The 13693-nt window shown below is 49.2% G+C and overlaps 1 protein-coding gene across 1 annotated transcript in view; it reads right to left on the reverse strand.

Annotated features, from left to right (window-relative positions):
- Positions 1–3704: 3704 nt before the first annotated feature.
- The window catches only part of FSTL1 (follistatin like 1), a gene marked incomplete at its 5' end in the record, with an annotated part of 47874 nt that continues 37885 nt past the window's right edge, over positions 3705–13693 (reverse strand). The window contains 8 exons of the mRNA XM_080612683.1: positions 3705–3798; positions 4035–4132; positions 5808–5918; positions 7104–7216; positions 7965–8083; positions 10348–10478; positions 12044–12076; positions 12538–12667. Of these exons, the coding sequence (XP_080468809.1) occupies positions 3754–3798; positions 4035–4132; positions 5808–5918; positions 7104–7216; positions 7965–8083; positions 10348–10478; positions 12044–12076; positions 12538–12667 (780 nt within the window). The 3' untranslated portion in view covers positions 3705–3753. The remainder of the gene's footprint in view (positions 3799–4034; positions 4133–5807; positions 5919–7103; positions 7217–7964; positions 8084–10347; positions 10479–12043; positions 12077–12537; positions 12668–13693) is intronic.

Raw genomic sequence — 13693 nt, forward strand, 5'->3', positions numbered from 1 at the left:
AGACAAATACTAAGAAGAAACAGCCTCAAGCTGTGCCAGGGGAGGTTTAGATGGAGATGAGGAACAATTCGTTCCCCAAAGGGTGCTCAGGCATTGGAGCAGGCTGCCCAGGGCAGGGCTGGAGTCGCCGTCCCTGCAAGTGTTCATACACTGTGGAGATGAGGCCCTCAATGACATGGGTTAGTGGTGGCCTTGGCACTTGGTTTGACTTTCCATCAACAGCATGACCCTACTGCACGTTCATCTTGTGATCACGTCACACACGGAGGGCTTCCAGGATTTTCTTTCCCAACAACGCAGGTGGAGCACGTACTGATGGAGAGAATGGTGATATTGAAAGGACTGTGGAGGCATCTCATGCCGGCACAAGGCTGAGAGGCAGGAGTCATGGCTGCTGGCTGTATTTCCACTGCTGGCTCACCACATGATGGCAACTTCCCACTTCTCTCTGCTCTACCTCAGTTTCCCCAGCTATAAAACAGAGAGGGTTGTGTCTCACACTTGTCAGGCACATTGAGATCCATGTATAAATGTGCAAAAAGACAACTGATTGTTTTTTAAGGAAAAGGAAGAAGATGGTTTAGAGAAAGAACCCCAAACACGTGTTCTTTTTTAACTTGTGTTTCATTTATTTGGCAGTAATATCCAACGCCCCGCTTCAAACAAATTACAAAATCAAGTAAAATAAGTGCACTAAGGAAACCTACAGAATACTGATAAACTTCACACACAAACAGGAGGGATAGAGGGAGAGTGGGATTTGCTTGTTTGTGGCTTAAATTTGGTTTTTGGGGAAAGAAAACAAAACCCAAAGCCTTCCCTGCCCCTTGCAGTCTGTACAGCCACTGTCCCAGAGGGCAGAACCCTGCACTTCTTTCCCCAGCAGCCAAGTCACCCTGCCGAAGTCAGCAGCAGGGTATAGGCTGGGCATCGCCTACCCAATAGTAGCCCGCGAGATGTTTCCATCCCCTTTGGGTACCACAGCCCTTGGAACTGGCATCACTTTCCACAGCTACGCTTCCCTTTGAGGGCTCAAAGAGGTAACAGCTCTGCAGGCAGCAGCGCTTTCTGTGGAGGCACATTTGCTGTACTCTTGCCCTGCATCCCCCAGGATACATGGCATGGCTTGTCAAGAGAGCTCAGCCAGCCCATCCCTCTGCCTTCAGTGCAAGTAAAACCTCTGTAAACCTTAACTGCAGCACCCACCCCTCCAGCTGCCCCCAGCAGCCATCCTCAGGAACACACATCCACAGGGGACAGGAAGGGGACTAGACACCGTATCACATAATGCAGTCTACAGCAGCTCTTCAGCCATGGACTAGCCTCCCCTTCCTGCACATGCTCTGGTTCTCCCAGTTGGAGATATTTCTGACTGGACAGTAAGGTGTTATCCCCAATCCAGGGAAAGCCTTTAAGGCAAGCTGTTGTGTTTTCTCTAAGGCACTTTTATGATCCAAGCTGGAAGGAAGTGAGTTGGGAGGCACGACCTACCTTTCAGAGCAGGGTAGGAATAAAGCAAAATGGTTATTATCAATGTTCCTGTGACTCCAGATCCAGCACATAAAGCTCTTTTGCTTATGGGGAGGAGAGAAGGTATGGCTAATGGACGCTCTTATTCCAATGCCCACTTCTTCCAGTGCCACAGGAACAATGACTCCATCCCAGCACAGCATTGCCCACATCACCCTCAGCTTCTATGAACTTGTTCTCCTCACCTTCCCAGGTGACAGCTTCACAAACGCAGACCCTCATGGGAAAAGAACCAGCCTCCTTCTGTATTATGCCAAAACCTCTGAGCATGGTGGGGCAGATTATGATTCTCACTGGAAACGTGGCGCTGTGCCCGACTCAATGGAAATTCTTTGGGTTCATATAATGGAAAGAGCTCAAAGACCAGAGAGCCTTTAATACATCTGGCTCATGGGCAAGACCCCAGGAGGGATGAAGTGTTCTTTTCCTACACTTGTGAGGTACCAGCTCATTCTTCCTTTCCAAGGAAAGCACTGTGCAAACACAGGGAGGTTGGGACAAAAGTCCTGCTGCTCTTTGCTCAAGCAGAACTTTCTTTTGCAGATGCAAGTGGAGTTTTGCTTGAGTAAGCACCGAGGACCGCAAGACACCTGGCAACAACTGCTGAGGTTGCTCACAAACAGGAAGATGGAATTTACAAGCAGTCATCTCAGGGTACCTGCAACTGCTTGGGATGCACAGCGGGGCACGAAGGGAACATGGAAACTGGATGCTGAGGTGTGTGAGCATATGAAGTACATTTGACAACAGCAGGAGGAAATCACCTGGGCTTGAGGCTACAGAGGTGACTGTCAACAAAACAGCATTTCACTTATATCTAGGACCAATGCTGAGAAACAGGTCAGACAAAAACCCATAAAGAGGTATGAGGGTGGTCAAAGATGGTCTGATGGAAGACACTGTAATATGTGTCAGTAATGAGGCTTCCAGCCCTGACTCCAACCTCAGACCTGGAATCAAAGAAAAATACTGCTGCTTTGCCTCAGAGGGAGATGGAAAGCCCAAGATGATGGCTAAGAGCTCAGACTCCAACTAAACAGTTTTCTATGTAGTTAAGTCTTTTAAGATACCCAACTAATGGGATTGCCTGTTCCCTCTGTGTCTAGACTGCCTGGCATTTCCCTTTGGGCAATTTAGGGAGGCATGAGCATGGACTTTGAGCACACGGTCAATGCTAGCTAAGGGAGCAAGAGCTAGAGAGCTGCAGTGTCAATACGTGCCTGGTGAAACTAATTACACCCAGCCCTGTCTCTTAGTCCCAGTGAGGGACATGGGTGTCCCCAGTTGAGAAATACTCTGTAGTGCAGGGCTGACAAGCTGCTCGTGGTGTTGGTTGTGGCTGATCGCAGTGCGATACAAACTGTGCATGGGCATTACAGCACTGTCAATAACAAAAACCCACAGGCTGGGTTTTCCTGAAAGATCTACAGCTACGAAACATATAAAAGCTGGATTACTACCATAGGAAATAAAGTAATAAAAATCCCAAAACAAAACAAAAGGGGGAGTCAGCATGTGAATGTGCTAAGGAAAAAACAAATGATAGCACCTCTAAGGAGGGGGTAGGGAGAGTGAGATGAGGTCAAAAGGAACCATGTTGTGTTAGAGCCCACAATGTACTGGAGGAGCTGCTGGGGACAGTCTGGTGGAAAGCAAGGAGGAACATGCTGCAGGCATGCCAGCAGCATGGCACCACGTCTTCCAGGTGTCACACCAGGCTGACCAGCTTTGAGGAGCTCGAACCAAAGGGGAGGGCAAGCAGGGCAAGGTCCTTGGCTAATGATGCCCTGCAGCACATGTGTTCAGCCACAAAACTGCCAGGCCTGTATTTCTGAAGCCAAGGCTGGTGTTGACAATTGAAGATGCCCTTTTCCATCCAGCACTGACCTCCGTTCTTTCCCCAGATCCAGGGGAACAAGAAATCCCTGTTGGTTCTTGGAGGGAGCAGCTGTGTGCTCTGGGAAAGGGTCCCAGAGGCTGCTGTAAGTCACTCCCAGCCTTCCCTCCCAGGCCCCAGCAATGAAGCTCCCTGAACAGTTGGGCTCTGCTCCCCTTTCCTGGCCCCATTCTCTGTGTATTACAAAACAAATAACCCATCGCTATACAACGTAAATATCTGTGACTGGGCAACTGTGGCAGACACTTGTGCATACTGAGATCAGCACTGGAGGAACGCTGGCAGGTTGGGCCCATCCTCCTGGGCTCCTCCGGTGTGGAGGCCCCTTACATCTCCTTGGTGCTCATTCTCTTGGTCTTCTCGGCTGTCTCCTAGAGAAGGAGAGCACAAAAATGAACCTCTGCACTGACCAGGAGCTGGTAGTGCACTGAAGCCTTCAGTACATCCGCAAGCAGTGCCATCACTGGCTTATACCTCAAAGCCTCACACCTGTGTTTGTCCCCACAGGCAACAGAGATCCCCTTGTACCAAAAGTGACAGAAGCAGAGGGAAACCCTCTAGCATGGAGAGACTTAGCTCAAGCAGACCTTCCCAGCCTCATGCTAACCTGATGCTTCTGCAGTTCCTGAATGTATCTAGCCAGCTCCTCCTCAGTCAAGTCTTCATCAGGTCGCTGTCTCTGAGCAGTCACCTTCTCATTCTTCCCTGCAAACAGAAATGGAGTTTACAGTTATCACAAATAAAGGTTGCAAATTTCAGAGGCTGAACTAAGTAGAACAAAAAGAGGCAGGTTGGCTACAGCATACCCCAAGCTTAGGAAGGCTTTGCTGGAAGAAGCCATTCTTAGAAAGAGAATGGGCTAATGGGCTTTGCAGCTGCCTGGGACTTCACTACCTGGGTATCCAGTCTGCCCCCATCTCTTCCTCCCACAAACAATAAAACCATAAGGAAGAGACTGAATATTGCTTAAAAGAAGCACCTATAATTAGTTCAAACATCTTGGCCTCTTGTAGGCAATAAATGGAAGGTCAGTGCTACCCCAGTACAACAACTGATGCCTAATGAGGAGGTAATTTTGCTCAGAGAAGATGCAACTTGCTGATGTATCTGATCTGATTCTTTGGCTTCATTATCTCTCTAACAATAGCCTCTAAGCCCTCTGCTGCTCTGACATGGGCATAAAGTCAAGGAATTGTTGTTCCATTGTATGCTTCCACCATGGATGCAGGGAACAAAGTAGGCATCAACACCAAGTGCTGCATAGCAACTCTGAAGGTTGTTTCTGGGAAGGCAACAAAAAGAGCCTCTCATTCAGTTGCTTAACCTCTGAAACCTACCCACAGCTCCTCTGGCAGCTCTGTAAGTATTAATTACAATTATCTTTTTGAGATGAGTTCCTCCTGCCACAGCCAAGCCTGAACTGAGGTGATCTGAAAGCCTCTACTGCAGAAGCCAAGATAATCATAAAAGAAACTCTGTACATACTTACTGCTGTTCCCCGTTTCCTACTTTGCCCAAGCTACTGACTATAGACCTTAACTAATGTACTGCTGACAGCTCCCGCACAGCACTGAAAACAAAGCTCATAAAAAGGCCTGGTTCTCGGGAAGGAGGCCAGGAAAATGCAGCACAGTGCTGGGACGGTGGATGTGGCTCCTTGAAAGGACCTGGATATTTCCCAAGGCTTTCCACTGGCCCAGGACCATCTGTGAGAAGGCAAAGCAGAGAGCTGTTGTTCACAACCCCTCCATGACTTCTCTCAATTGTAACATGGCTGTGAAAGTTTAACAACGGTCTTCCAAAGGAAGAACAGACAAAGAACCCTGCCTTGCTACAAACAGCGCCTCCCTTCATCTCTATCACCATTATTGTCTTCTACAGAGTTTACGGCAAGAAGTGCTTTCTTGGCATTACAGGATGAAGTCTCCTATCTTCCCTGTGGGGCAAGACAGGACCTCTAGCTCCTGCTCTACAGATACCATAAACACAGACACAGTGAGGATACACAGGAAAGTTAACTTGCTCACACCTTATTTGTCTGGTTGCAAACAGTGACCTATTTGGTCTGTACATGCCCGAAGCCAGCTGGATGCAGAGCAGCTCATCTGAAAGACTAGGTGCTGAATTTTCACACCACCAAACCCAAACTACAAAAGCCAGTAGCACTGCCCCCAACCCAGTTACACGCTTTCTGACCTCTAGAACAGAACCAGCTTGGGTTTGGCCAATGTGGAGCACGGGAGGGTGATGCAGAAGCCACCCATATTGAAGCTGAGGAAAAGCTGCAGAGAGAACCAACCTGGGTAGCTGGTGCTCTCAGAAAGATAGAAAGTAAAAATGCCTTTGTACAAACCCAAAGGCAGTGTGAGAGCATACAGACCCTCGCATGTCATCGCAGTGCACACCCAGTTCCCGCAGGCACAGACGCAGCGGTTGCACTCCACCTGGGTCTCTGCTCCATCCTCATAGGATTCGTCTTCCAGGGCACACTCTAGAGAGGCACAAAACAAGGGCAGTGGTTGTGAGATAGAAAGAATGCTAAAGACAACGTACTTTGGAGATGCCTTGAGAGAGAAGAGCGAGGTTTTGGAGGCGGCTTTCCTTTCCCTAACCACCCAAAGTTTCCTAAGGATTAAAATATTCATGCTGAGTTTGATGTGTGCAATCAGCCAAAAAGAATTTGGGAAAGTCAAACAGTTCATTTTGCTTCTTCAAAAGAACACATTTCAGTTTCTCAATTCCAAGTGAAATCTCAGTATTGGATTTGTTTGTATCTCCTTATCTGTTATTATATAGAAAAGAGCCCCCAGAGTGAAAGTTCTGGTTACTCTGAAACAATTTCTGTTCCAGGTGGGAAGCAGTTGGGGAAATGATTTGTATATCTGCTGTTGCCCTTAGAAAGGAAGGAAAAAAATTACTGCCCATTTCAGCTCACATTTCTTCTCACAGCTCTTGTGTATGTTTAAGTCAAGGACTCAAAGCACTCAAGGGCCCATATGGTGTTAAGCAAAAACCAGCTGACGATTCTTCTTGGGAAGAATCATCTCTAGCTTCCCACTGAAATAGGCAACAGAGGGTTCAACCTAATAATCCCTAGGAAGCACAGTCTCTGTCTGCTTCTCCACTACATCCTGCAGTGGATGTAAATGTGGCACCTTTGAACCAGCACTCCCTGAGGAGATGATCAGATGAATGGCTAGGCATGCCTGGTCAGGTGCTTTCACGTGAACTGTGGCACTAAGCAGGATTGGGAAGGATAATGAACTTTGATGTGTTCATCAGGGAGGCTCTCCGTGTGAGAGGCAGAACATAGCAGGACTTTGGTCTGGTCCGACTTTCCTAAGTTATCCAGACATGAACTCCTCACATCATTTATCTCCGCACTATTAAATATATGCCTTGACCTTCCAAGCATACCAGATCCATTTGACCTATGCCCTTGCTTCTAAAATCCAAACCTTTTTCACCACAAGAGCTGTGGGAGTTCTGGAACACAAAAAGCAGTACTTTGGACAATGCAGGGACAAGGGGTGCTGCTGGATCAGAAGTAGGCATGTATCAACACTGTCTCTGGGAGCAGAATTAGAGTATCTGATGTTTGGCCCAAAGCTGGTCTCTTTTGCTTCCTTCCCTCCCAGGACCCGTTGGTTCCCCAGTATAAGTGAGGTATTCCTACTTTTCTCTGGTGGGTTGAAGGATGGGCTGAGGCACTTGAGAAATTCATTGAAGCTGAGCTTCCAGTCAGCATTTTCATCTGACAGCTCGATGAGGGCATCTACGCAGAGTCCCCTGAAAGGAAACACAAAGGCACGTTCTGCACAGGGCTGGACTAGGCTCTTCCCTGCTCTACTGGCTTCAGTGCAGAGAGGAGTAAAACCAGGAACTACGCTGGCTCTGAGCTGCCTGGCAGACGTGGCTCTGTAAGGAAAGCTCACTGGATACAGACAAAAGAAAAATAGCCACAAAATACTCTGCTGAAGGGATGGGAAGTGGGGGGATATTCAGAACAGCAGGAATAGGACTCTGTTGACATTGATGTGCTGTCACATGAGCAGAGATGCAAGCACAGCATAACCACAAGCAGCCTGTTCTCCTCATTGTCTCGCACACAGTGGCACACAGACAGAAACAGGGAAGCCTCTCAAACTGCATTTGCATGTGCTCTAACTGCAGGCTGCCAATGAGCTGGGTTTTCTTCCTTGCACTGAATCTAACTATCAGGCAAAAGGTGAGTAAAGCCCACTGCAAAAGTAATTTATTAGGAAATAAAAAAGATGACAAATTTTCTGCCCCCCAACTCACCTTCTGGTTGCACACCTACCAGATTTAAGGCAGGAGAGGGTTGGAATATGAGCCTAACGTGAAGAGTAGGGGTGGGACTGCTCTTTGTGGTGCTATTCACACCTAGTTAAGCAAAAAGCCATTTCATATGGAGTTACCTTTGTTAATGCAAGCCCTAACTGATATGACTTTCCATAAGGGGGTTTTCATGCCCCTTCTACCACGTCTGTCCCACTGGCCCTCCTGGCTCCCTGACCTGAGCAGCTTGTTGGTCTCCTGGTCCATGTAGGTGGTGATGTTGACAGCAGTCTCATTCTGTTCCACAAACTTCAAGAATTCAGTGGAGTCCAAGCGAGAATCACCATTGTCAAAGCTCTGCAGGGAAAGAGGAAGATGTAAGAGGGTGTGAATTATCAGTTCAGGGTACCCCTTCCTTTCCCTCTGAGCTTAGTGAAATTGATCGAATCATCCCTGGTTTGCACAAAGAACAGAGGCTCACAGAAAAGCAGCAACGTATCCATACTAGCATCAAAACCAGGAGACATGATCCAAGTCTTGCTCTCACCGATAAGCTACACTGCCTCTCCTTCACCTCCTGCTGCTTGATTTATGGCTCTAACCCTATTTCTTCTCTTTGTTCCAGCCACCTCTTAGCCTTCTTATACACCTCCTGCCTTAAAGCAGACCAGTTGCATTCAGGGAGGCGTCAGCTTCCCAATACGTGAAAATCCAAAGCAGCGCCTGGACTCTGACAGTGACAAAAGGGAAAATCACAGGCAGCAATTTTTTGCTGATCCTAAAGAAGGAACAATTTAATGCACCAGCACAATGCCTCGCCACCAACTTCTTCAGGTCCTGACAGGACTCCTGGCACTGAAGAGCAGGGTTTTTAACCCTGAAATCCTGGCAGTACTCCCAAAGAAGTAATAGCATTTTGCCTTCCTGTCTGGAGATGTCACAACGCAATGCAGGGCACCCAGCAGGAACTGCTGGACCCCCACAGAAACAGCTGCATTGCAGTGAGGGGAAAATGAATTCTGCACAGAGACCACTGCTGGCTCATTTCTGCTGTCTGCTTTGGCTCCTCATGCAGTGCTTCTGGGGATGCTGGGAGAGACACTGCCTGTTGTTACCTCTATGTGGTTCATATGTAGGGCTAGGAAAATGACTCTGTGCGCTGTAGGCTGTGTAACTGCTCCACTAACATGTCAGCTTCTACTGGGAGTAGTTGAAGCCACTATTCCTTGTGAAAATGGCTATGGCTCTCTTACTGACCCAGACTCAGTTAAGCTAGTTTCCTTGCCTTTCAGTCCTATGGTCTGCACTTATGTGTCTCCCCCCACACGCTGAGACCCTCCAAAACAGAGCAATTTCCCACTACCAGCCTCACTCCTCTTGAAGTAACATCCTTCAAGGTCATGGCCTGCCTGCTGGACAATCCACATCCCAGTGATCCACACAAGTCAGGCTTCCAGGACGGAAACAGCTTAATGCTGCATCTACAAACCTCCCCATCAAGGAGAAGAGGGAAAAGCCTCATGTCATCTTTCTGCCTCCAGTGTTTATTACCTGCAGGGCAGCAGTCAGGCCACTCGCAGGGCGGGCATACGAAGCCCCACGGCTGGGCACAGCAAACCCGCACCGGTGACACAAATGCTGACTGGGGTGCCTGAGGCAGTGGGGCACAAGCAGGTTTCCACACACAGAGAGCATTAATGGCTACAAAGGCAAAGATGCTCCCTGGGGCACGGGGACCAGCTCCTCTGTCTCACCAGGGGGTGCCATTGCCATGGCAAATCTGCTTGCAGTGCGAACTCCTGTCAGGCATCATTAATCTCTCGCTGTCAACAGCTTATGATTTAAACACTCTCCCCCTTTCCCCACCTGCTCCTCCAGCTCCATCCTGAATGCTCTCAAGTCTTTATGAGGAGCCAGGCGTGAGGGGGAGGGACGAAGCGGTGCATGTGGCAGGAGCATAGGAGAAGCGTGTGAGCTGCTGATCGCAAAAGGGGTGGGGATGGGCTGAGGGCCAAACTGATAGGAAGGAGGGAAGAGGAACGGGATTATTGCAGGGCCCGAGACTCACAGACAGCTCCCCTCTCTCTGCAGAGCACTAGGGAGCTGCCAGCTCTTAGCCACAACTGGGCCATACTCCTTGCAAGCAAATATTCCCCTTGATGAATTCCAGCATTTCCTATCCCCACCTCAACATGGCCTTGGAACTGTGTGGAACAAAGGACTAGTAGCCCCTTTCCCCAGCTTCCTGCTCCTTCTACGTGCATTTCCAACACTTTCACTCAGCTTTTCTTCCTCTGGCTATCTTTTGTCCCCCAAGATCAGTTTTTCTCTCCCCTGCCACAGCACACCTGGCCTACCCTCCTCCTTTTCCCCCAGGCAGGTCAGACACCAGGAGCCAGGGATGCTCCAGGTCTGGGCTGTCAAGCAGCCGTGACAGTGGCTCTGTCAGTAGCTGCTGCTGTAACACATCATGCTGTAGGATATAAGGGACCTCTCTGGTCCCCAGCTTGACAGGCACATCACACACTGGAGCCTTTTGGGTAGGGGGGAGTGGCAGCTGTTTTGCAGTGGCAGGGCAAGAAATGTTCTCTGGCCACCGAGGCAGGCGCTGCTCTACTTGCCTTGAAATACTTGTCCAGGACTTCGCTGTAGTTGCTGCCCTTGGAAAACCAGCCATCAGGGATAATCTCGGCTTCCAGCCACTGGATGACGCGGCGACGGAGCTCATCCCTGTCCGACTGGTAGCAGACAACTGTAATGGGAGAAGGTGCAGCAGAAGAAAAAGTAAAGGTGAAAGGAGTGAAGCTGGCAATGAAACCATAACTAGAAAACCACAGCCAGCCAGTCAGCCCTGATGGCAGTCTGCAGGCCCTCTCTCTGCCTGGGAGATGCACTACTCTCGCATGAAAGCCCAAGTGCCATGTGCTGAGCAGCAGAAGGGCTGTGGGTGACACCGTGTGGCAAGGCCAGAAAACAACACTCCTGCCAAAGCTCTTCTGCCTTCCCGTCCCTGAAGCTTGTGGCAGAACAACCCAGAGCGGACTCATTTGGTGTCCAGGCTTCCCGATGCCCTGCAGAACAGGCATTCGGCCGTCAACCGGCAACCACTAAACCCTCTATCCTCTGCAGCAGCAAGGACTAGACTGAGCAAGCCTGAACTGCAGGACCTACAGTCTCAGATTTCATCTCTTCAAAGCCCAGACTTGCCCGCTCTGATTGGAAATGAGAAGGGGGTCAAGTTTGGCTTGTTCACACTGCTCTCCAGTCACAGGTTTCTTTAGGTGGATATCACTTTGTGTGCTAGTACCAAACCATGCATTTAAAGCAAAACTGAAAGCCTAGATCTGGCTTCTGTGAGTTGTCAGTGGAGCCGAAAGGGGAATCAGTGTGCATTCATGTCACATTAAGGATCTCCTTCTGAATCCAGTGAGTACAATCAGATGAAAACCAGATGGAGAAATAGAAAATAAACAAGTAGGCATTCTCCATGTTTGATTTTGAACTTCCTTCAAACCACTTTAAAGTGGTGGCCATGCTCTGACATGGTCCTTTCCCTTAAGCTTGTATGAGGGTTTGCTCTCATCTGTCCTAGGGAGTTGATGTAAGCTCCAGCACTTACATGGCCATAGATGAGAACATGGCCATAGATGAGAAAAGGGCCTTCTCTGATGAAGGACAGGGCATAGCCCCAAAATCCACAGTCTAAGCACACACAGCAATGCATAAAGGGAGAAACCAGGCAATCACAACTTATCATAGAATCACTTAGGTTGGAACAGACCATTGAGATCATCTTGTTGGCTGAAGGGAAAGGCAGTCCAGCTGCACCTCCTGACTCCCGTGACAATGTCCCATTCGTTATGGCAGTAGTGCTGCCTCCCTGCCTTTGTACCCATCAGTTAATCACTCCTAAAGCAAAGCATCCTTTTAAAAAAGTACTCTTGGAGTTGGAGACAAGAGCTCCACAGCTACAGTGTCTCAGATCCCCAGTGAAGTAGGTGAAAGAGTGCTTCTTCCCTCAGGCTAAGTGATAAGCACAGCTTGTGTCCCCAAAGGCAAACTGGGTTTCACTCCACCTTGTCCATGCTGAGTCCCTGAGACATTCCAGCACAGTGAAGAGCCCAGGAGATGCATAAACTCAGAAAGGTTATCCCGGAGTAAAGAGCTGGGCAATCATATTTCAGCTCATCTATCAACTTGGACTCTGCTACAGCTACTGCAGAGATATAACTTTTACAGAGCTGTATAGATGTTCCTCCTTGTCTCCTTATTCAAATGCATACAGAGGCCCTGGCCGGAAAGGAGATGGCTTCTTACCTGGACTTGCAGCGGGATTCTCAGACTTCTTCTCTGTTAATGGAAAGACAAAAGAGGGCATTTCTGGTGCAACATGAAACAATACAAAGATCTCCCCACCTGGGTGCCAGCTCTGTTGCAACCATTCCTGTACCTGCCATAGACCCTGTTGATCTAAGCCTTAGTGACTGTCTTCCCACCTTGGTCTCAGACCTGCTACAGACTGCACCACTATGGACTTGTTTGGCAATCATTGCCCTGTGCCTGACTCTAGTTACTATCTATCACCAGGCCTGGTTTCATGGCTTGACTTCAGGCCTACTCCATCGCCACAAATTTGCCTGGTGATCCGGACTTCTGTTTAACCTGGCTATCATTCCCAGGCTTGCCCTGTTTACTTCAGCAACTGTGGGACAAGGTCCTAGCTGGTGAGGCCTCTGCCTTGCTTTGTCATCATGCTTGGCTTCCGACTTTCCCTCCCTTAGAGTGTAGCTGGCCCTCAGTGCTGGGATTACCTTTACAGTGGCCATCGTAATCCACCTGGATTTTGGAGCCAGTGAGGCAAGCATCACGGTGCAGCTCACAGTGGTTCAGGTAGGTCTTGCCATTGCTACCGCACACAGGCCTCTTGTGAGGTTTGCATTTCTGTGAGAGAGACAGAAAAGACAACATTTTACCTGCCTTTCCATGAGAGCCAGAAGGAGGTAGGTGAGTCCCAGCACCAGCCCAACTCAACAGAAGCCCTTGGCACAGCCCCCTTGGTGTTTGGAACAGGCTGAACCCATCCATCTAGAAAAACCGACACAAGGAAATCTGTTGGTATGGGTTCTAAGGCTTTGCTTCGTCCTAGCCTCCATGCTCATCACCACCATGACAGGAGCCTTCCTTAAAGCAGAACTCAGCAAAGAAATCAGTGCACAGCACAAATACTGAACATAATCCTGCAGCTGCTGCTCTGTGTGCCACGGACCTACTTGGAGATGCTTCTGTGAGCCTGTTCAGTGCACCTCTGCTTGCTCAGCTCAGCTCAGCATCTCTTTGTAGGCTTTGCTCCACCCTTCTGCATGCAAATGCAGAATAAGCCATCAGCCACGAGCAAACAGCAGAGGCTACAGCAGTGAGAGAGTTCATCAGTGCCACTGCTCAGGCTGTGAGCTTCTCTCTCCTGTGAGTGTGGCCGAGCCTACCCAGAGTAACAGACTTTCCTCCTGTCAACGTGGCATTTGATTCTCCAGTGCCCAGGCTGGCCACATCAGAGCTGCAGGCTCAGGGGGAAGCAGGAGCAGAAACACTCACATGCCCATTCCCAGGAGCCAGGCAGGAGGTTTGAAAGCTTGGGGCAGAGTGGAGCAGGGAGACACTGTGTCTCTATAGCTGGGAAAGACTCTTCTTGTGGTCCCCGGCTCCCTGCTGGATGAAGCTATTCATCCTCACAGCACTCTACCACAATTATTTCCATTTTACGAAAGCTGGTTTTTAGCAGGGTGCTTGTAAGTTCCTCGAACAGAATGGCAGTGAGGGAGGGCTGTCTTGGAGCTCGCAGACCACTCCCTAGAGCGCTCTCCAAAGCCAGCTGCATATCAACACCCTACTGAGCTTTCCCAACAAAAAACCTCCAGCCAAGCCTCCTGTGTCTAAAGACCCTGGGCAGTTGCGCAAGCTGTAAGCCCC

This window comes from Psittacula echo (assembly GCF_963264785.1).
Source record: "Psittacula echo genome assembly, chromosome: 3".
Lineage (NCBI taxonomy): Eukaryota > Metazoa > Chordata > Aves > Psittaciformes > Psittacidae > Psittacula > Psittacula echo.